This window comes from Myiozetetes cayanensis, unplaced genomic scaffold (genome assembly GCF_022539395.1).
Source record: "Myiozetetes cayanensis isolate MyiCay16 unplaced genomic scaffold, myiCay2020 scf9, whole genome shotgun sequence".
In the NCBI taxonomy this organism is placed as follows: domain Eukaryota; kingdom Metazoa; phylum Chordata; class Aves; order Passeriformes; family Tyrannidae; genus Myiozetetes; species Myiozetetes cayanensis.
In genome coordinates this window covers 26,273,049-26,297,659 of record NW_026088185.1, presented here as the reverse complement: position 1 = coordinate 26,297,659, position 24,611 = coordinate 26,273,049, and the positions used below count along the sequence as shown (strand labels likewise).

At 41.5% G+C, this 24,611-nt stretch overlaps 1 protein-coding gene across 5 annotated transcripts in view; it reads right to left on the bottom strand.

Moving 5' to 3' along the window:
• Positions 1-2,447: 2,447 nt before the first annotated feature.
• The window catches only part of EPB41L5 (erythrocyte membrane protein band 4.1 like 5), a 57,045-nt gene continuing 34,881 nt past the window's right edge, over positions 2,448-24,611 (bottom strand). For 3 of the 5 annotated variants that reach the window (XM_050339558.1, XM_050339557.1, XM_050339556.1), the window contains exons 17-26: positions 18,158-18,324; positions 17,543-17,637; positions 12,264-12,392; positions 11,628-11,689; positions 11,030-11,140; positions 10,375-10,468; positions 9,389-9,466; positions 8,492-8,533; positions 7,962-8,092; positions 2,448-7,289 (exon numbers count right to left, since the gene is read on the bottom strand). In XM_050339558.1, the coding sequence (XP_050195515.1) occupies positions 7,232-7,289; positions 7,962-8,092; positions 8,492-8,533; positions 9,389-9,466; positions 10,375-10,468; positions 11,030-11,140; positions 11,628-11,689; positions 12,264-12,392; positions 17,543-17,637; positions 18,158-18,324 (967 nt within the window). In that variant the 3' untranslated portion in view covers positions 2,448-7,231. The other 2 variants (XM_050339559.1, XM_050339560.1) reach the window with 2 other exon arrangements.

Genomic DNA, 24,611 nt, shown 5'->3' with positions numbered 1-24,611 from the left:
TCAGTGTGTGCTCTTTTTCTCCACTTTCATGAATCTGAAATACGTATTTGTGTTTTCAAACTGAACAAAGAACTTACCTTTCTGAACAAGGAACACGATCCCACAAGCCCCAGTCATCTCCTAGCACTTCAGCCAGCCCAGGCTTTGAATTTCTGCTCCAAGAACAAGAATTTCCCAGTTTGAGGAGGTTTGTTCAGAAAGGACTTCAATACAGCAAATGAGCTGAGCATGTACTGAGCACTGCAATCTTAAATCAGCAGCTTGTTTTCCTTTTGCTGGCTGACATGTCTGTTTTGGCATTATCCTGAGAGCTGCCATAACATACAGGCTTTTATCAAGGATTGACAAGGGAAGGAAATGTAACTGGAAAGGGCAACAATAAACCAGTGACTTTTCCAAGTCACGCGAAGGCCTCCTGGCAGGTAGAGGTATCCTGGGGATGTGCAAGAGCCCCAGGAAAATGCCATCCAGCCTCTGTCATTCCTCTCTTCCTCCCCCCTCAAACTCTCTTCCCTTTGGCAGCCCCACAAAGGGTTTAACATTTACTCAGAGCCAACGCAGGCGGGACATGAGCCAGCCCAAAGGCAATGGCTTGGCACGGGGAGGAAAAAGCAGCTTGCAGAGTGTGCCCATCTCCCCATCTCCTCCCCTGGCCTCTGCCCATGTGCCAAGTCAGGTGGCTGCACCAGCACCTTGGGCACCACTTCTTCATCTGAGATCCCAAACCTCTCAGGCTGACCTGATGCCATAAGGGCCCTTCTGTTCCTGCCTCTGCACAGGACACCAGGAGTGCAGGGGCTTGGGGAGGGGCTGTGCCTGGATAGATGTGGGCTCAGGGCTTGCTTGTGGGAGGACGAGCGGCAGTTGGCCCCAGCAGTGCTGTGGAAGGGAAGAGAGATCCTGAAAGTGGAGTGCTCTGCTACAGCAGCTTTGCTGAAGCCACTGGAGGCTCTTTTTCCCCTTGCTGGCCCGTTCCCAGGTCTTTAAAAAACAAGGGTGACCTCAAGCTGGAAGGGATGGGGTTTGGGATTTAAAGTGAGTGCATCCCACAGCTGCCCACAAGAGTGCCTGGCACCTCAGTTCCTTCTCAGCAGGCATGGCCCATATTTCAGGTTCTCTCCCAAAAACCAGTGTCAGGACCTAGGCACACAATCCTTCCTAATACCACTGTATGACATTTCCTGGGTCATCTCCCCTTTCAAAACTCAGCCAATGCCGTCAGCTACACCAACAGGGCTTTCGGAGCACCTCAAGTGGCGTCACTCCTGTGTGCACACCACAGAGAAGAACCTTTGTGCATGTGCTGACGATATTTCTCCATAACTGTAGCAGTTAATGAGAATTCATCCCAGGCCCAAGCAAGTGACTAAAACCTGCTGCCATCTGAAAGCTCGGTGGTGGCCTGCATGAAATAATGAATGGAATCACTCCAGCTAGTGACAAATATTTAGAAACAAAACAAAGCACACCATTTTTGGCTGGGCATGGACTGAAGGGGCTGCCACTGAAGCTTGATTGTTTTAGAATGTCTCTGAAAAACAGAGAAGCTTGCACATATCTAACATGCCCACAGTAATTCAATCCATGGAATAAAAGCAACAGGATGCAGTGTTCTTGGTAATCTCATTTGAGGCACAAGATGTGCTATTGTATCATAAATTACATATCTAAGAGAACAAATCGATCAGCTTTAAACAAATCGATCAGCTTTAAACACCTCAACAAACTCATTTGGTTTCTGAACATTAAAATGCATGAATGGCAGAAAGATTTTCTTCTAAAATGTAGCTATTCTCGGAGGTTTTTTTCAATTAATAATAGAAAAAACCTGTTTCATTGGTTTGAGTTATAAGTGAATTTAAAGAACCATTCAGTGACATATCAGTAGGACTGCAGTTTGACCTACACAACAAATTGTGCCGCAAGGGAAATTACTTTCCATGACCTTAGTCATTTGGATGGAATTTTTTTCTCTTCCTTTTGATACTTTTATGAATTGTTGAGAAATGAAAATGATTCAAATGGTTTAGTTGTCCTTTGCTGCCTTCTTAAGCATTTCACCAAAGCTAGGGTTTGGAAATAAAACCTTTCCTTTAAACAATCATTAGTATTACTGTAGTTCAAACACAAACCAGTCCCTTGTTGGAGATAAAAGTGGGTTTGCTCAGTTAACTGGCCTGCATGCTGTGGAACCACACTCAGCAGCTCAAGCTTCCTCTCTGGGCGCACGCCTCGGTACTTTGGTTTTCAAAACCACTGGACACCTGACAATCCTCCTGGCCAATCCCAGCTCTGTTGGAAAAAAGGCATTTCATTCTTTAGCATCTACCTGCAAGTTTAGGTGCCACCTTAAATTATGCTTTAACGGATGACAAGCCCCGTCATGACCCACCTTTTACTGCCGTACCAGTGTAACGCAGCGGTGCTTAAAGATGACTCTGCAAGACTTTTGCACTGATGTGGTATATTTAAGACAAAACTACAGTATAAACATTTCAAGACTGGGTTGAGTGGACTACAAATCTACTTGTTCCCATGTACAGTTTCAATACAGTTCTCAGTGCAGTGGCTAAGACAGTTCATACATCACCAGTGTTGTGAAACAGAAGCAAGAGGGTGCACTTCGTTTTATAAAAAACCCAACAAATAAATTATACATTGAGAGCTATTGCCAAGCTTTACATATAAAAGGTAAAAATACAGTAGTTAGTGTGGCTTTAACAAAAAATATCTAGCTAAAAAAATATTCATTCTTACATACTTTAAAAATAAGTTTGTCCAGTTATGGGGGGGGGGGAGGTGTGTTTATGAAACAGAGTGCTCCAAGCCAAGCAGTCAAAAGGTGAGTTTTGTAGGAGAATCTTGCAGCTCCCTGCTGGGAAAGGGGGTCCAGCAGTGCTGCAGGGGCAGTGCCCACCCCTCACGGGCTCTCACCAGGCTGTGCTGACCACCTGGATCAACCCCCTGAGCACTGCAACGAGCCACTGCAGCACCCAGTGGGATCCCGCTGGCTCTGCCTCTGTGAGGGCAGCGCAGGCAGGGCCCTGAACTCACATCTGTGGGGCAACACTCAGACCAAACACATGGATCACGCCTGCATCACTGAAAGGCCATTAGCATGGGTTGTTTCCATTTTTTGGTTTAAAAGTTATGATTGTCCAGCTGCATTTGAAAGCAGTGATGTTACCATGTCTAACAGCTATATATATATATATGTACTACAACTTTCTAAACTAAGAAGCACTCTATGTGCCTAGATAGTGCTTTAAATGCTAGCTGGCCATGAAACAGAGGTGCTAAAACTTCACCAGTAGATTTGGGGTGTACCAGAACATGTTCATAATATGAAAAATAACATCCAGTGCCACTTGGGAAAGACACACTCCTCCTACCAGTACTTCTCTGCTTCATGAAATGAGAATGAGCAGGGTGCAGACAAAGACAGAGCAGGCAAGGACTGGAAACAGTTTGGAGAGAGAGACCCAAACATAGCTGGACTGTTCACCTGAGCTCCTCTAAGAGGGCTGCAAATTTTCTTGCCAAAGTTGTGTCCAAAAAATTGTCCGAAATGGAGTTGTTACACAGCTGTCTGTCTTTGACAAAGTATGAGCGGAATTTAAGTTCAAAGTCAAACACATTCCAGCTAATTCATTAGCCATGACTGATTAGCAGGTAAGTAGATATTTTATGTCATATAATATACCTGATATTAAATGCCATTACCACTGAATTAATGAAGAGATTCCCTTACTTCCAGTGTAAGAAGGCCTGAACTCCCATATATTAATACTCAAAAGCCTGGAAACACACACAGGCTGATGGATTAAATGGATGAGACTGAAATGCATCTCCCCAAGGTTAATCAGTTTGAGATATGGGCTGGGGCGTTGTTACTATAAATGTTAAGATTTCTATAAAACCTTTTACTCCAAACACTTCAGGAGTGTGACTGGAGTAAAATTACTTTTAGATCCAATCCCTTAACATGCATTAATTCATTCCTGTCAACTATTAAGTGGTTGGCAGACCTGCCAACATCCTGATACCAGATTCACACAAAAGTTTTATTTATAAATCTCTTTAAATAAATACCAAATAATAAACTTTAAGAGAATGCTTGGACTCTATAGCCAATCAATCAATAACATAGCAATGGTCAGAAAATCCTTTTTTCTCAGTAGCATAAAAGCATTAATTAGTACTTTATAACACTAACTGTAGGAACAATTATCCCTATTTGTGTCTGATAAGATGCAGGTGCTGAGCAATGCCGTGTTACCTGCTAGCCAGTCATGACACAACACAATACCTCTAGTTTCAAAGCAAAACAGTGATGCCAAATTGCAGCATGTTCAGATCACAAATCTGTGACCTTGGTCTTGCCAGGCTTCCTATACAAGCAATGATTTGGGTTAGCTAAGTAAGCTACATTGATTTAAATGGAGTGAATGTTTGCTCTGAGTATAATCAGGTATCAGAATTGGGTTTGTAGCTCCAAATCTATTAGGAATTGCAAGTTCCCAAATTAACAGTTGAAATTTTTGAATTTCTAAATAAAAATTTTCAAACATGAGTGTCCTCTGAAAATTGAGGAAAGCCTCACCCTTTGAAATTTGTGTATGAGTGAATGTGTGTAATTACAACATTCCCCTCCAATCACCACTATCACAACCATGCTGAAAAACAGTTGGCTACTTGGTACCATTTAGATTTTAGGGGGACACACTCACCACACGTTATTTACTTGTTATTTGCTGTATGTGATTGCCCGGGAGGAATCCAAGGCTGGTATTCAACATGCAGTGCTGTAAAACTGTAAACTTCTGTTATTCCACTTTTGGGAGGGATTCAAGCTGACAGTTCGCAGAGCTCCTGAACCCAATGGGAAGAGTCAAATATCAAACATGCCTAAGAAAATGCTACTTCATTCTGTCTATTTACAAACCCAACACATGTAGCTGGTGAATGCCAGCTCAGCTGCTGAGCAAACAGATCAATAGCTAGTGCCAAGTTTCCCCACACAGTCCTGGCTTTGTGCAGGAAGCAGACTGTTGCAGCCATAGCTTCCCTTTTCCTGCAGGAACTTTGCTGGCAACTGCATTATTAATCCAGACTACGACATTTGATATTTGAATCGTGAATCTTCTACATTTTAATAAGCAGTAAGGCTCAGACTTAAAAGTGTAGAAAAAGCCAATATAAACTGGAAGCAGCAATGACAGAACTGAAGGGCTGGTGAGCAGGACCCTGTGCCTGGTCCAGAACAGGGGCTCCTCTGGCAGCATGGGGACCTGCCCATGCAGTGCTTCAGGTACTGACTGGAGGGGAACCTGCAGCACCTGCCACACGTTTTGACTCCTGATTCTTGAGGCAATGGCTACAAATCATTGTCTGCAGAGAGTCACTCTGGTATGCCAGTCCTAAGAGCTTTCTCTGGTTCCTACATTTCTCTATTAAGGCCTCGGGGGTTTTGAGGAGTGGCATTGGGCCACGCAAAATCCAGCTGGCTTCTCCCTTAACACTCTCAGTATCTTGCAAAAAAGAGCACAAGAGCAACAGCAGCAAGAATGCCTTGGTCCGAATGAAGCAGCCTCACTGGGCACCAGCTTACTTGCACAACCCATAGTGGTTTGGTCCAAATCTTTGTTTATGCTGAGACATGCACACAGCCAATGGCAGAAATGAAGTTGTGCATACAAGTTCCAGAATCAACTTTCACATTTAAGTTTGTTAAGAACCACCTGCATATCAATATTTATAAACAGCAGCACTATGCAGAAAACATCCTCCAACCCCAGTCATATGTACAAACCTCTTCCTAAGAAAGAAAAATAGATCCCAGTTGTTTCATCTGTCCCTGTTAGATGTGGAATTCATCACCATCTTTATTTCTCCTCCCTCTGACTCTGCATTGACCTTTTTCACAGGCTGTATCCCCAGGGTCCATGTGCTCACCTTCACATGTCCATGTGAGGATATTGCTGCCCAGGGCTCAAATGATCTCTTTCAACTGTACCCTGGACTTCACCTGAGCACCAAAAGGCCTTCACCAGCTCTGTGAAGTCTGTGCTCTTACCTTCCTTCTAGCGAGACCTGAACTGCTTACAGGAATTTTTCATCTTTTTTTCCTGTTTTCACCCTATTCTTTCCATTCTTTGTTCCACATAAAACTATTATATGACACTTGAAAAAGGATTCAAGGTGGCATTAAAAACTGATCTAGTTGTACCCTCGTGCTGCAAAAATACCTGGCAAGTATTCTTGAAGCACAGCATCTGGAAAAAACGCCCAGAAATAGTATGAAGAGAAACAAAGAAATTGTTTTCCTTTCTAGTCCTACAAGACAACAAAACTAAACAATAAGCAGTTCCTGAAGTAAGCTGTACTTATACCTTGTCTGCTTCAGCATTTAAATCATACACACCTCTAGCCTAAAACTGATGTATTTGAGTCACGTAGGAATTAAAATAATCAAGTGTCAAACATGGGACCTCTGCTGTTATCTGCTAATGCCATAAGCTGTTTGGCAGGTCAATTTTCCTTTTCCTGATTGGAATGAGCAGCAGCTCAAATCCAGTCAACATAGCTGTCACTGATGGACTAGATTTTCATGCTTTCCAGGTACTGTAACAAGGGGTGCAAGGATTATTAAGGTGTTTAAGGCCAAAAAGGAGAGTATGTGTGGGTAAAACAAAGGACAAACAGAGGGAATAATTACACAGAAGAAAATGTCCTTGGCCATATGAAACAGCCACCACTGTGAGCCCCTGTACACAGCACGGCCACGAGGTGGCCCTATGAGTTCTCCTAATCTCTGAGACATTAATCACTCTGCAGCGGTCACCAAGCTCACACCACACCCCACATGGCAGTGAGAGCCTTCCAGGAACCGTACTGAGAGCCAGCACAGGGTAAACAACAATAAACCCAGCATGAGCAGAACACAACTATTTTCTGTTCCTCAGTTCAGATCTAGCTCCAGTGTGGCATTTCGCTCCTCCCAAGGGAGAAGATCAAACGTGTATGTGGTTTTACATCCCGGTTTAGACTGAAATTCCAGTTAGATTGCAATAAATGTAGGAGTCTCTTCCCGGATCCTAGCAAACCAGATAGCTGTTTGTCTCCAATTCAACATGAGTTTGATCCCATGCAAGTCTTTTGGAAGGATCCCTTGGAGATATGTTAGAAGATTTGAGTTTTTACAAGGTGAGAAGTTCAGAAAATCCTTCTTCTAGAGTTCAGTGGTGAGTAAACATTTTGTTCTTACTGTAGCATCTTCAGTAACTGGGCTAAAAGGGGAAAAAAAAATGAGGCTCTGTAAATACATTCCTCCAAAAAGGTCTGCTATGATGGATTAAAAAAGAAAAAGGTGAGTATTGCTCCAAAGAGCATTAATGGCTGTTCCTTTCCTAATTTAATGAGACCAATGGACAAACCTTTCTAATTGGACAATTGTAGAAGAGCAAACTCAATCAAATTCAAACAGTGCAGCAGTAGCATCGCTGCCACTCTTCTAGAGCGTTTGCTGAAAGGCCTGATCATCACTGCCATCATTCTCCCTCACCAGTGTGGCAGAATGTAATAGCAAGGGAGAAGACTTCTATCAGTTTGGTTTTCTGACACCCTTACAGCTTGGAAAAAACTGGGAGACATCCCTCTCTACCCCCACCAATCCCCTGACAGGTACTGAAACACTGTAAAGAGATTTCTCAGAAAATGTATCTGTACTATAATTTTAGTCCAGTATTAGAACATGTTAGCAGATAAGGAAAGAAACTGAAATGATAATATTGACATATCAACTGTTCTACTTATCTGTAATATTCCAAATACTATAAGGTGAGACACAAACTACAGTTTCTAAGCACAGCAAAACAAGGCACTGTGTCTTAATGACCAGGGGCACAGGTTTCCTTCCCAACCCATACAGATTTCTGAAATGAGTGCTGAGGAGACCTTACCTTGCAAGGACTTCAGAATTCTGCTGGGATGGTGTAAATCCAGCTGACAATAGAGTCTCTGTGCTGCCTTTCGCTGCCTTCATGGATAAGGCAAAATCATTTCCCAAAGGCCCATTGGACATCAGTCCTGTCTGAATGAGGGAGAATGAAACAAGAAACTGAAATAAGCACCTGCCAGGACAAAAGACAAGCTAATTTTTCAATATGATTTATTTATAACTGGAAAAAATAAGATTCATCAACTTCCAGTTTGGGCTTCACTAAATGCAAATTCTGAAAGAAATTTTATGGTATTTACCAGCAGTGCAGTACAGAAAAAATGAAGTTTAACTATTAGCAGGGCACATATGTTGTCTGATTTACTGCAGCTGAATTAGTTTGCTTTATTTTTGGCCTGGTACATTATTTTATAGGCTTTCAAATTACTACAGATTATTGTATTTTACTATTTTACTTGAACTCCTGTTTCTTAATGAAGACAAAAGCTTTCTCTTTTTATTTAGTTGCTAAGGAACGGTCAAGTAACTCACTGGCACTAACCACCTCGGTGTTATGATGGGCTGGGAAGACACCTACAAAAAAGCAAACAAAAGCTCTATCAAAAGGTTGGAAGTAGCAGAGAACATTCTCAAAATAACACTGCCTCCCTAAACAACACTTCTCCCCCAAATCTTGGATATTTGCCCCTACATAGTCCTTGCACCACACTAGTGATGAGCTGCACGTGTGGCACTCACTCAGCCAATCCCACTCACTCACAAGACACACTGGGAGCAGTGTCAGCTCAGCCCTCCCTTCCCAAGGGCCATGGAACCCATTATTTTATAGTGCTTTGTGGACAATATCAACCCAGAGTACACTTCTGTGCACAGTTTAAAGGTTCTACTTCCCCCTTTTTTCTTCTGGTGCATGCAATATAACTTTATTTTGCCAGCAGAGATTGTAAGAGTTTTTCTTAATCTATATTAAAAGGTTGATTTGTAGTAAAAGTCTAAATTTTGAGTATTCATTTCACATGTATATTTGTAAATGTGTATATACACACACAAACATATATATATATTTGTGTGTGCCTGTGTGTATATACACATTTACATTTAATTTCTGAAGTGTTATGTATACCCAAAAGCCTGAGAAGTAAGCTGACGCTTGCAGGTGTACTAAAAGAAGATTAGAGGTTCCTGTGGCACAGATTCAAGTTCACTCTTCAGGTCCCTTCATTTCCCTTACAAAGCTGTAAGGTCTAAACCCCTATATCAGCCACCCTGCAAGTGGCAGTGGGCATATATGCAGTGATCCAGGTCCATCACTTCATTCCACTGCAGCAGATCCAAGCCTGGCAGACAGACACTAAAGCCGGAGGAGAGTTTATGAGTAAAATCCACTGTATGTGAGAAGGAAGAAGTTTGGTTTTGAAATACATTTACCCGAGGTGTGGCTTCTGTAAAGTCAATTAGATTCTCTGCCAGTGATGTTAAGGAAACGTCCTGGTCATCTGGAGTGCTCTATGGAATAAATCAGTTTTGAATTGAATTCCCAATAGTAACCACATAGGTCTGCTGAATACTCTAGTGGCTTCCCAAGTTATAGACCAGTGTCTTTAATGAACACCACTGTTTATCAGGTCTGTTTTCTCAAATCTTTCCATGTAAGCTTTTTTAATAGCCTTTTAATTTCAGTTATTCTCACCAATGTAATAGAAAAAAACGTCATTGCCACTGTGAGTAAGCAGGGAACTGTCCCATCCTCCTATTCAAAGGTGGGGTACTGTGCCATTCCACAAGGTCAGAAAGGTCTGTGAGCTGAGCATTTGAACTCAGAAGATGAAATTGGTAATTCTTCAGTGGGATCAACTACAGCTTTAGAAGCACACCAGCTACAGGTCATAGTGCTTTAGTCATCCAGAACAACCGTCACTCTGCTGAAGTAATAGCAGAGGGCACTGTTGGACTCCACTTCTCTTTTGGAGAGGGACAAAGGAAAGCTGACCCCTGAATTACTTTGTGCATTTCATGGAGTCCAGTTAAAAATTAGCTTATTGTTAAGGGAACCAGAATATAACAATTAAACATTTCAATTTAAACTTTTCCCTCTGTGGCTATTTTGATAGGAACTGCCTATGTCAGAATTTCATCCCTACAGTCTCTTTCCTGTAGCATCAAATCATTGGGATGTAAGAGGCTTCCCACTAGTGTGAGAAAAACAATCAGTTTAGAAAAAATACAGTCTCAGGCCAAGAACCTGAAAGGACATGCAGTGTCCCCGCCTGCTCCAGAAAGCACTCTGGCATTCATCTGTGCCTGGTATTCACTGAGTTATGAGAGGCATGCGGCAAGGTCTGCTGGGCTTGCCTGGAGGCATCAGTAGCTCAGAATGTGACACAGAAACTTTCCAGGCTGGCAGGTGGTGATACCTTTGAAACAGCAGCCTCCTCAGCCGGAGCCAGATTAGCTGGATTTAGCAGGTCCTCGTGGTTAGAGGCAGCATTGTCCTCATTCAGTGCATTACTGAAAGGACAAAACATTCTCATTAGCACCCTGCCTGGGTAGTACAAAATAGTGGTGCTTCCCAGATAGCCCAAAAACTTAACACCAACTCCACTGAGGCAGACAAAAGACTGATATCTGTATGTAAACGTAAATGCCTTCCAACTACCTCCACAGATTACTGCTCTCTCTCATAGTTTCAGCTACAGCTGTGTATAGACCCAACAGTATCGATGCCTTCTATCTCAGAGGAGTTTCTTCAGCCCTTGTCTCTAATTCGCCTGAAGCCTTTCCTGTCATCCTCTTATCTTCCTCTTTAGAGCCAGGGGCAGCAGGATGTCAGGTATCACAGTCCTTTCAGAAGATGAAAGAGATTCTCTTACTGCTTGCTAGGATGCTCACCCCAAGGCCTGGCCTACACTGATTAACTGCTGCAACAGTAATTAAGGATGCATCGGTAAACCTGCTTAGTTAGATGTAGCCTAAATGCTCAGCAACTGTTCCTCATCTTTTCAGACCTGTTTATGATAATCTCCACATGGTCCTCTTACCCCAAAAACATGTTTTTCCAGAATCACTTACGGAACAAAGGTGTTTGAAGCAGGGATTGCTTTCAGCAGCTCTCTCGGGTCTTGAAATCCTGGACTGGTTGCTGGGGGGCTATGCTGTGATTTGCCTGACAGGAGAATGTTCCTGGCACAAAACAACAAAAACCAAACCAAACAAAAACCAGGTATAACCTTCCTTGGTAAGCTCTTAACGAATCACTTTCTACAGTATAGTTTGGGGATTGCTACATGTACATTTCGTTCAGTATGACCATGAGAGGTCTCACATGTGCATCTTCACAAATGGCCCAGAAATTAGATGTTGTAACCCTTTGAAGTTACGCCTGCAATTCCACTGGACGCAGTCCATTTACTACTTAGTAATTCTCAGGAAAGCAGCTATCAGTGTCAAGGGTTTGTACACAATCTTCTTCTCCACTATAAAACAGCTACGGAAAGCAGACCCAACCCCTCTCCCCACGCTGAAGCTATTAGCTTGTATATAATAAGCCTACACTGTTCAAAGGTAAAATGCAACTATCACTGAGCCACGGAGAGACCCCACTAAACTGCAGGTTCTCAGTGTTGTACTTGGGTAGCTACATCACGTTTCTTCCAAATCTGTTCAGTACCTGGCAGCAGCATCTTGAATATTAGAATTCTTGACACCTGTCATGCTGTCATCTTTTATAACCTAAGAGGAAGAAATGAACATAGACATGTATTTCTGATACCTGTTTCCATCTTGTGTCTATTCTGAGATTCACAATAGAGCTGAGTGTCTCTGTCCCAGCACAAAAATGTCCTGTTCACCTACAGCTCAGGGACTTAAAACATCAGTTCTGCATGAAAACTTCAGAGTAGACACAAAAATAATTCACCAAGATAGCCAAATAAAATACCATTATTTGGTAAAGAATTTACTACAACATGCAAGAAGCACAGTCTTAGTCCCAGAATCATGGAATAATTGCTTGGTTAGAAGGCAACCCTTGGAGGTTATCTGGTTCAGTAACCACTCAGACCAGGGCTTGCTGGTCTTATCCAGTTACTTGTTGAGTATTATCAAGAATGGAGATTCCTCCTTGGGCACCAGTTCCAGTACAGGACCACTATCACTGTAAAGAAAGGCTGAAAAGCTTTCTGACTCTGCCTTGGACAAGACTCTTGGAACACCCTCATCTGCAAGGCACCTTCTCCAACATCAGGTAACTAAAGGGAAATAAAATATTTGAGAGCATCACAGTGCTACTCAGCTGAGTATTTACCTTGTGACCTGCTTCTGCCTGGGCCTTCAGGATATTGCTTTTGAGATCTGCTGGAAGCCACTTTGCTGCTATTATTGGGCTTTCAATTGCATTGTTAAGACATTTATCTGTCAACTTCACCACTTCATCCTAGACAGAAAAAAGATCTTTATTAGAAGCAGTTCCCACATGAAAATGTCTGTGCTGAAGTTTATCAACATTTCTAAATAACAACAGGGCTCTGAGTGAGAGGAAAGTCAGCAGATTTATACTGAAAAGGAGGCAAATGTTTTCATTTATTTTGGAACTCAGTTGTAAAGTCACAGCAACACAAAGGAAAAAAGGCACAGTGCTTAAACATGGAGATAAAAAATGCTGTGCTAAAAATATAGTGTGTAAGAAATGAATTAGATCTTAAAACTGCAGCCTAGTTTACTGATAGGAGATCAATATAGCAGCCATTATATATCATATCACTATAGCCTTAGTAAAAGTTGATAATTTACCCTGGAACACAAATTGGAGAGATTTTTACTTTAAAATCCACTTATAAATTAGAACAACAGTTTAATAATGTGCTATTAGCTACCTCTCCCACCACTGATTATATCAGAGCAAACTGGCAGCCAGATACATAATGAAGACAAATAAAAATGATATACCTTTCACTACGGTATATTTCATTATCTGAATTGTATTTCTTAATTATAAAATGTTAATTAAGCATTCAATCTACTAATTGCTATTTGATTAGTGGCAGAAGTTAATTAACTGAGTGAAAACTAAACCTTGTGACCTTCCTTCTCAGGGTATGACTCAGCAGGGGGAGACAGAGTCCTGCTTTCCTCACCATATGCCACTGTCTAGGCAGGCTCTTCCCTAGAGGCAAGTGCTGCATTTCTGCAGTGCTCCCTGGAGCAGGGACAATCCTGCTACACTCCTACTTGCACCAACTGCAGCACGTCCAGAAGGAACCAAGCCCATTGCACAGAGAGAGCGCAGGCGAGAGAAGTTAAAAATTTGAGATGAATACCAGTCCCCCCACAGCTCTCCATCCACTTTCAGCTTTTATCATTCAATGGAAACACTGGTGAGAACTTGTAGCTATTTGGTCTTTAGAGAGGGGAATAGCATTTCCTTTTCTTGTCTTCCTTTAAATCACGTTTCAGAATATCCAAATAGGATCTTAGGAGACTATCTAAAGGAGAATTCATTTTAAATTTGACCCCAGTCAGCAATGAACTTTGCAAAATATTCAAGGGTCAGTGTCAACATAAAAGGGTATGAGGACCAATAACCAATTGGTGCTGATGACTACTGCTGGCAGATACTAAGAGATGCATTCACATAATTCGTGAAGATTAACAATTATTAAACATTTAAGTGTTTTTATTTTAGAGAACCTGCTGGAATTGCCAAAAGTCTGGAATAACTACAACCAAATTATTATTTGTACAGTCACAGTAACCAACTGTGATAATGCTTAAATCCCTACATGGGACCTCACTGAACCAGACGCTGTAAGTATCTGGAATTCTGTGCAGGAACTGTAAGTAACAGTTCCTGCACAGAATTTCAAATGCATTATTCCACTAACACAGTAAAGCTCATAATTTCAACTGAGCACATCAGTACACTGGTGCCTGAAGTACCCTTTTTGTCGTTGAACTTCCTCTCAGCTTCCTCCACCTGAACAACCAATGTCATGAGGCTACTCCAGTCTATTAATGATTAGATTTCTTACTTTTGAAAAGTTTAGTACTATTATAAAATATTTTAATGTAATTGAGTATAAGTTCCATACCACTACAGAAATATTTGCATCAATATTAATGATCCATTTTTCTCAAGCCTTTCTATTTTGTGCTTGAAAAACCATGTAGCTACAGGGAAAAGCAGCAGCTGATGAAGCCTCAAGATGTCTAAATTACAAGAGACTTCAGTTGTTCACACAAAACAGGAAAGCTGTTGGGGTTTGTCATTATTCTAGCTTGTTACAAATGCTTGTTGTTTCCATGGACTAGACAAACTACATTCTCCAATCAAAATACGGAGCTAGGCAGCGATGTAAAAAGGGAAGCAAAGATTAAAGGCAGCAGCAAGGCATGTGATTCCAATACTTTCTGCTTTTGAGCAGTGTTCCTAGTGCCACTGAAAATAACTTTGTGCAGGAAGATGGAGTCTAATACAGGTAATTTTGGAGTAACTTCCATGTATTTACAGATCACAACAAATTCAGAAAAAGCGAACGCTCATGTACTTGCATTTCTGACTCTGGAGCAGACTTCGAACAGGCAAACAGGGTGAACTTTTTATTGTTCATTTCACTTCAGAAGCTGAAGAAAGCAGTGCACTGGTGTATTTAAAACTATTTGCTCTCTTTTGTCAGATCTGGTCACTGCACTGGTGAAAGCTGGGAAAGGACAAAGTCGCATTCTTCCATCCCAACAGATTTTGGCAGTGAGTAGCAGTGAAGAATGAAGCTATTCATTCCCCCTTCCCAGTTCTCATTCTGGAAAGATTTCTCTTTTTCCCTAGAACAGGGATAGCTAGATAAATATTGCCCTCTCAAAGGAATCAACCAAAATTGATTGACTGCAAGTATAGAATTACATAAAGATGACTGTCAGGCTATCTCTGACCCCTGATGGAAGACAGTTAAAGATTTTTCATTAACAAGGTTTAAATGAGTATTTCATTGGCATATGAGTGTCATGAAGTTCAGGATGCAGCTCTGCCTTCATAAGCAGAAAGATGAAGCTTTCCCCCAATGCATTTTACCAAACCTCTTATGTTCTGTTACTGTTTTTACATAAGTCAGTATCTTATACACTCCTAAACTTCGAGGAGGTGAGACATACTAAAATTTGTAATCACACACTTTCAGAGAACACTGCATTCCTCTGAAGTAACAGCAAGCTACAGGACTTAAGCTTATTGCAAGGCTTTAGTGGCTATATTGCAGTTCCATGCGGTTCAGTCTGAAGAGGATACCACAAACACCTCTTTTACTAATAGATTAACAACAAAAGTAAGTACAGGAGAAGAGCAAATCAATACATTTTGTAACAAACACCATAAGTGGAAATTTATATTTTTTTCTAAAACAACCTTCAAAGGCAGGAAACAAAGTGTTTTTAATTCTTATTCTTAGGTGACTTTTTTCAGGACTCATTTCCAAACTATTAACCTTCCTCTCTGAAGGGTGTGCTCGTTTGGTGCTACTGTAACCTACATGTCTTTGCAATTTGAAACACAGAGAATTTAAAGTATGCGGAGAGTATCTAATCTGTGTGTATCTTTTTTAAACAACCACTCTCAAATGACCTCTTGGTTAGCTACATCATAGCCTGAAAATTTTTATTCAATCTCTTCTACCCTAGAAAAAACACTGATGATCTACTCTTATGTTTTCTTAATACAATTTGCACTTCCTTCTTGAAATCTCAAGTCTCTTTTGCCCAGTGAAGGAACCACACTGGCATACTGCTGATCCATACCTCATGTAATTCCCTGCTATGCAAATGTTCTTGCTCTCTAATCAGGTTACTACCACCCCAGTATCTGTAACCTCTAAAGTTACTCAGCACCTCATATGACAGCAGCTGGATAGCTGTGACTATACTGAATTGGCAGCTGTTTGTAAGATTAGCTCATTACAGGCATCTTAGCTTGCTTATTATATATCAGCTACAATTCAAAAACCATTGAGACATTTTTGCTACTGTTCTCTCCAATTAACCAATTTTACATTTTTCCCCTCTCTGTCTGAACTAAAGTAGAGCTCAGCAGGCCAAAATATTCTTAAATAAGCTGTGTTAATTTGTTTTAGTTTATGCAGAAGTGGTGTTTCAGCATAACAGGACCTAGAGGCTACTGACTAATCTTCTTACAGACCTGGTAATCTTTGTAATGCACTCACCAAGCAGAGAGGTGCACAAGGCATCCCTGACAGCAGTCCTTAAAGGGGACATGAGCCAAAGAGCCTGCAGCACCACCCACAGCAGCCTTCTCTCACACCAAGGTGGAGAAAAAGTGCTTAGGAATGGGTTTAGCTCAAACACATACTGCTAAACATCTCTCTTGGCACCTGGTTCCTTTTACTCTTGAGGGAGCAAGAAAAATCATTGCTACTTCACTGGAAGTTAGATAAATCCTCAGGCTTCCCTGGAAGGGAGGGTAGCCCAAAAAGAGATAACAGTACCAGGTGTTTTACTCTCTCTGCTTGCCCAGAATGTGATAAAGCATCTAAAGCTTTATCACATTCTGGGGAAAGCAGAGTAAGGGAAATCTAATTTCCATATTTTTTTTAAGTTCATTAAAAAAACCCAGAAAAATATCCTGTCTGGGTGCATTTGTCTGATAACCAGTAAATCTATCAGAGTTCAGTGCTGTTGTAAAGGAGGATCCTGTCCTCTCCACCCCTTCTAGCAACACTACTTATTTTCACTGTGGCTCTGGTATTCCCTTGACCCCTTCTATGAACCTATTTGACTCACTATTTACAGACTTAAAAAAAAACCAAAACCTAAAGAAATCCAACACCTTAAAAAAAAGTTAAAAACAAAGACAGCTAAAAAATATTGTTTACCATTTTGTAGGCTACATTGTTCACTGAAACATGCAGTGATTCCTGGAAGGGACAGAGGAGAGGGGAAGTGGGGGAGGGAGCAAGAAGAGTGCCTTCACCTTGCTCAGGGCACTGAAGCTTGTACTTTGGCTCAGCTGCCTGTGAAAGTGCAGCCTGACTTGCTCAGAAGGATTTGAGAGCACTTAATCAAACCACATCACTCTTCTCTATGTAAACACAGAGAGCACTAACACCTACTTCAGAGAGCAGGTACAGACTGGTTACCTAACAGGAGGGATGGATCATCAGCAAGCTTGACTCAAAACAACACCTCAAAAAAACCTTCTGGGAGGGTTACCTAAGGCAACTGAAAAATGCCAGGAAAGCAGCTCACCCCTTTCAAAAAGAGGGTGGACTACACAACACCATACAGGTAGTGACCTACAGATAGACAAGTTAAGAACATTTATGCCTTTTACTCCCACTGATTTCAGAAAAGTTCACCAGGCTGCAGTCTGCATACATGCACCTCTGCCCCCTATATTTATCTCACTGCCCTGTCACACATAGGTTTATACAAAATAAAGCAGTTGCATTTCCTTTACTATCACCCAATATTACTTACTCATATTCTTAAAAATTCTGTAAACAGACCAAGGCAAGTGGAAGACTTTTCAGAATGATCTGAACAAAACTCAGTGACTGTGCTGGGGGAATGAAGCCCAAGTACCTGGATGTTTATGTTTACGTTGGGACGCTCAGTTGGCGCGGGGCTGCTGCGCTCTGTCTCCAGCTGTTTCAGTTTTAGGAATGTGTCCTCAAATGCTGAAAAAGACAGAAAAAATATCATCTTCCTAATGTTACCGTGGAGTTATTTGCCTTGTAATGTGCATTCTTCCTGAATACTAATTAGGTGGGTTTGAAGTTGTGCAAAAAAGCACAGGGATGGGAGAATCTACCTATTTGCTCAGGCTTCAGTGCAAGTTTCAGTCCTACAGAGTGTGTGTACCTAATCACAGTGCTCTGCACTCCTGCGAGTTCATCTACCCCACCATCCTTACAGGGAATGAGCAAGCACACAGACTTAATTGCTTTTATGGCTGCACTTCACTGTATTTGTGGCTAAAGTCAGATCCAACAAAGATCTGACTTTTCCTATGTACCTCTGTCCGTGTAAATAAGCTTTGTTGTCCCAGTGGTGGGTAAAACTGTCCTTATGCATATAACCTAAGGGATCTTCCTAGAACAGTTCTGCACTTCTGTAAGGAAACAATCTCATAGCAACCTAACTATTCACCTTTGACCCCACCCACCATAATACGAAAAAATCTGTAAATTTGCTTACGATCAGAGTCTGCTTTCTCAGCAGCAGTTTCCTTCGTGCCAGGATGAGGGCAACTAACAGCCTCTTCTGAATCTCCTGTTGCCAAGCCAACAACTGGACGGCCTATGGCATCATCAACACAGGATTCTGGCAGCTCTGTGCTGTCTAGCAAATCAACAAGAGGGATGCTGCAAAGGCAGAAAGATGGGCAGAGATACGCAGAATCATGTTACCACTCTTCCTGTAACAAGAAAAAGCTTTGACACATGTAATCTCTTTTTTTCAAGCTGTCTTCTGCTAACCAGACACATTCTGTAAAAAGTGTTTCAGGTAACTAAACAGACATTGGCTCTCAGTGAGCTTAAAAAACATAACAAAGGGAACATTTTATGTCTGTGTAAGTTGCTTCATAAAAAAACAGGTTTATGTTGCCCACTGCATCATCACACACCAGTGGAAAAAGTGAAGAGAGAAGAAGGGAAGTTTTTAAACCATTAAATGCGCTGTTTTGGAACAAACATTTGTAGTTTTTCTAACAGACTCAAGGTAGCCTTTAGGATTTTTACATGAGAAAAAGAAAAGTGAGGGGGAGGGAAGTTGGTATCACAAGAAGTTGTTTGTGCAGCACTTCACCCAACACTTGCAAGCAGAACAGAGGGCAGAAGGGTGCACTGCACAGGTCTGCATTGATACTGTTATGGTCAGGCATACCTATTAACAGTTTCAGTTTTTTAACTTCGGCAGAGACGTGAATGAAACTTTAGCAGTCACAATATTTTAAGTGAACCACAGCGTGTACGCTGTACCCTGCCAGGATCACTTGTTTCACCTCCTTTGCCGTCTGACGGAAATGTCTCCTTTTTATTTTGCCCTACAAGCTGTACTTCCAATGAACAAAGAGAAACAATTATGAAAAGAAAAATTATATTATGATGTTGTGCCAGCATTCAGGAATCTCATACATCCCTTCCAAGTTTGGGAGCAGCTAAAGCTCTCCTAACAGCCAACTAACAAACAGAGGAACAACTGCTGCAGAACATGAAGCTTAATCAGACGCGGCCTGTGCACACAACTGCAGCTTGATTATTGCCCATTTCAGTCAACAATTACCTGCTGCAATATTAGTTTAAGAAGAGAAATCTATCACTTTTGAAAGTCCTACCCCAAATATGAGAACGATGACATCAAGCTAGCACCCACAATAGAACTTACCCTTTAGCACAGACAAGAGATGCTTCCTACTGCATAGTTTAGACCAGTTTCTCCCCTACCACTACCAGTTTAATGCCCCATGCCTCTCTCCAGACCCTGGAATCTGGAAGCAGTGCCCTGTTGCCACTAGAGGCTCCAGGAAAAAACTCTCCCCCTCCAGCTCAAGCACCCAAAAGAATCTTTCCAATGTTAAATATATAGCTCTGAAACAGATTACAGAATATCATCATTTTAGTGCCAATAATGCACAATTTTCTTCCTATTTTCTGACAGTTTTCTGTAAATATCCTCCCAGTTGTTTAATATGACAACCATTATAAAAGCTCAGATTTTGCCTGCAGCACAGAGAGGTGCTGACACCATGTGTTGAAGAAACTTGGAATAAGTTCCCATGAACTCTACATCAGAGACATGATGTAGAGCATCAGTAACACTTCTTTGTGCTTAAATCTTCTAATTCTTTTCTTAGCATTGTAGCACAGAGGAGAGGAAATGAGTGAAAAATGAGATTTATCTTTACTAGAAAACTGCTAGGATAATTATACCAGCCTTTTCCTCCTCATGACAACTGCAATATTTACTAGACAGACAAGAGAGTTGATTCAAAAACTTGCCCATTATAGATCAGGGCAGTCTTAAAATGTGACAACACATTAAAATGGCACACTCATGTTCCAAAACCTGCTTACACTGAAGTGACCAAAGTTTGTACAAAAACTTATTGCCATTTGTGCCATGGGACGGAGAACTGGCTGGGGTACAAGGACAACTTGGATGAGACCCTGCAGCTTCACCCCTGCATCATGACAGGGCCTCAGGGAAACTAAATGACTTTTAGGTGGACTCAGGGAAGCCTCCTAGGCCAAGATTCAAGTAGGAATTGACCCCATCTTGCCTTCAGACCCACTGAAACACCTACTCAGCTACCCTGAGATACGCAGTCAACAAGAGGAAAGTCATACTAGGGAGACCCTCAGCCACTGGAATTTGCAGGCACAAAAGTGGAGTTCTCCAAACACCATCAAATCATTGGAGGCCACCCAGACTCTCACCCTTTTCAGAGCACCTGCAGGAGGACTACCATGCTGGCTTCATAAATGACCAAACTAGGGAAATAAAAAGCACAAGATACTACTTGCATCACTGCACAGAATTTCTGACATCTCTTACAAACACACTGATGAACTGTCCCACCAATCATAAAGGAAATAGCCAAAGGCTGCCTAGGAAAAGTAGGACTTTACAACAGTCAGCTTGCCCTTCTCAACCATGAAAAGGGCATTAACTTTCCACATTCCTGTATTTACACACATACCAGGGGATATTTTGAACTTTGCACAGCAGTAAGTGACAGGCTTTGTGTCTTCAGAATCAACTTCCACCAGCATATTTTAAGAAATACTCTGAGGGGAAATGCTGATAAAAGATACCAGGAGTTCATGCCACATAAATAATTATGCATATAGGAATAATGAAGGGTTGTAGTACATGGAAAGGTTTGTCAACCCAGTAATAAATCACACAGAAGTCATTATATGCTCAGGGATTTCACACAGTTAAGGGAGTAGCTACTCCATTCTCTCTTCTTTTTTCCTAACAAATATATTGATATTAGTATGTACCACACAGCATTCAATGTATAATGTGACTGAGAAAGCTGCCAGTTACAACTGGTGTGGTTTTAATTTCCTAGTTGAAAAGCAAAACCATACTTCATGCTGGTTTATGAAATACAATCTTCCAAATACACTAACTGAGTCTGCTACAAAAGACTTAATTCTCTTGAAAACCATCTAATTTCAAACAGCATGGAGTACCATGCAAGCTCATTTATTTTTTCAAACTAGTAGTGACACAGAAAAGTCTCTGACACAAACTCTGCAAGGTAGTACAACATTATGAAATTCTTTGTTAATTTTCTTAATTTTGGTGCATCCAATGTTGTACCTGAAGAAGAGTAGTGAATTTAAACCTTTTCAGAGGTTTTTCCTAAATGAAAACACAAAATATTCAGGAAAAAAAAAGAGCTTTCTTTTCCCAATAAAGTATAGAAAGCAAAAGGAAAAATCCTGGGATGTAAGATCTGACAAACAGAGACAGCTCACACACATTCAGTTTCTAATCAAGCAAGTACCACATTCCAAGACTTCTGCTGTCTTCCATTTGTTTGAAGATAATTCCAAATACTGACAAAAGTGCAAGTGAACAACTACAGCAAAGGATAGAAACGACCCTTGGGAAAAGGTGCTGACTGCAGGACCTTCAGGGATACCAAACAAAGCAAAAAGAATATCACCACCACACTGTTTAGAAAGACATCCACGTGCTTCCTCATTGCAATTCCTGGAGCATGTGACCTGTGCCTGTAAAAATGCAGCTTGGTGCTGTTGGGATCAGCATCTGCTACTGAGAGCTGTCACTCACCCTAATGGATACTAAGAGAGTAATTCTCCTAAAGTCAATGAAGGCACACCAAAATAAGCCTAGCACAGAGGAAAATCTACCCTCAGGTTGTATCCAAGATTCACAGCCACGGGTACAAAAGCATGCAAGGTATACCCCACTGAAACAACTTAATCCTAAAGGTAGATGGACTTTAGGCAACCAGGGCTGAATCTGTCATGCAAAAAATCTACTACAAAAACCTTTGTCACAGCTTTAATTACCGAACTTACGATTAATCCCAGGGCAGTCCATGACCATCAGGAGGGTCACCAGCCCTCTGCTCAGCACTGGGCAGACACCCCACAGTGCTGTGCCCAGCTCTGGGCTTCCCAGGGCAAGAGAGACACAGACATACTGGGGGGAGAGCAGCAAAGGGTCACAAAGATAACAAAGGGGATGGAGCACCTGAGATAGGAGGAGAGGTTGAGAAAGCTGGGATTCTCAGCCTGGGGAAGTGAAAACTCAGGAGGATCTCACCAATGTTTATAAAAAGCTGATGGAGGGAGTAAAGACAACAGTAAAACTCTTCTCAAGGGAGGCCAAAGAAAGGACAAGAGGCGATGGGCACAAACTGAAATACAGGAAACTCCGTTTAAACAAAAGAAAAAAACCCCAACTTTTCTTCCTATGAGGTTGGTGAAACACGTCTCTCATGGAAGGTGTGAAGTCTCCATCATTGTAGATACTGAAAACCTGGCTGGCATGGTCCTAAGCAACCTGCTCCACTCAAACCTGCTCTTGGCATGGCCGTGGACTAATTATCTCTGGAGGCACCTTCCAGCCTCCACTACTCTTTAATTCTTTGGCAGCCTCACAAAACTTCTCTGATATCTGAGAAGTCTGCCACTACTTGCAGTGGCCTGACTCTACAAAAGCACATCTGAACTTAAAACTGCAATAAAACAGTGACTTGTTATTGCAACAGTGTTCTTGCATTTTAAACACAAAAGCATCCCAAATTATTCCATTCAAATTAGTGGTTTCTTCTCCTTCAACTACACAGACATTTTATGATATTGTTAAGTTAAAACACCTGTTTTCATTTTCATATTCTTATGCAACGTTATAAATAATAAAGGAACACACGAGTTTGCTTCACTCCAGAAGTTTACAACATCCACCATGCAAAATCTAAAACTAAAAACAGCACAACAGATTACTCCTATCACCTTGGTAGACCTCACAGATCTTTAATATACAGCTTGCACATCTCTTTTTTTTTTTTAAGCAGAGTTGTAAAATAGACTTTTCATTATCAATCTCCTTCCCCCTGTCAGATGCAGGGGTGAGGAGGCCAAAGTATCTCAGGTAATATTAAGCTATTTCCTGGTTGACACTTTATTTCTTGGTTCTTCTGGGCTGAATATCTGGAAACAATATTTCTGGGCTCTGTGACAATTTGAAACATAGTGAAACAATTTGAAAATCATTCAAACACCTTCTTTTTCCTAAAAATCAAATATAAATGAATTTCAAAAGCCCTCTACTACAGCTTTTCATCCTTTTTTCTTTATAACAGGTGAAGAATATTGCATTTTAAAAGTAGCTAACTTCAGAAAACACATGAAAACACAGTGTGTTCAAGGGTAAAGGTCTGTTTTTCATGTTGTTAAAGGCCCCCAAGGACACCAATGAGCCATGAAGCTGGAGTCTTAACCTCTGACTTAAAAATTAACCCCGTGAATCATATGGTTGAACTGGTGTCTGTCAGGAAATATTTCTCTTTCTTTTCAACTGAAGAACAGCAGCAAAAAGAAAATTTTTTTGAAAGATAAAGGATTACTCTTTGCCTTCTTGGGAATTTTGATAATTTTATTCTTAAAAAATGAAAATAATTCTATTTCATTTTCAAACAATCTGTTTCAGGAAGAGGTCTTATTGGGAAAAAAAAAAATAAAAAGGTTAGTTTTCAGATCAAGCACGTACCTTAGATATTTTCACATGACCATGGTTCAAAAGGAGGGGCAGTAACATCCTGCTTCTCTTAGATTTTTGAAACCACATTATAACCCACTAGATTCATGTATAGTTTTTTAACAAATGTGACTTCCTGCATGGCTTTCAAAGATCAACCCAGCTAAAAAAAAAAAGTAAATCTTTCAAGCTTAAGGAAAACCATAACATAATTTAAAGGATCTATCTAGATATAAATATAGATAGATATATATTGTTTCTAATGTAAGAGTGACGTGTGGCTTCTGGTCTACACGCTCTTTTTTCTTTGAAGCCTAAATACCAACAGTACAATATGCAGAGCTTTTGTCATAAAGCTTTGCCCTCCCTCTACAGTCAGCCCTGGGTCCGTTGTTCTTATCTCAGAGACAGCTCAAGAGGCAATTTCCCAGGCTCTGCTGGGAAGCAGTCCCAAGCTCCAGCAAGGCCCCCATCTCAGAGGCTGGTCATGGTGGTTTGGACAGCATAGGCACCAGCACTGCTGTGCATCCCCGCGTTCTTCGCATTGCGCTCGTGGACGAACGCGGGGCACCGTCCGTCCACGCCGCTCCTCGGCGGGGCCCACGCGTCCCACGCGCTTCCACCACGGAGACAACGGTCGGCAGCGTCAAAGGGCCTGGAGTGTTGGGGAGCGGGAGGGGGCACAATTAGTAAATGGGCACGGAGGAGGAAGAGGGTGGAAGAGTAAAGGAAAGGTAAAGATGAGACGATCGGTGCGAAAAGGCGAGGAAAGAAGGGCATTGCCGGGAGGGAACCGCTGAAGGAGGAGACATGCAATGTACGTGCACATGAGGACACTGCCAAATAAACCCCTTTTCTGCACAGTATCACGCACATTTTTGCACAAGTCTGAAACGACCAGTTA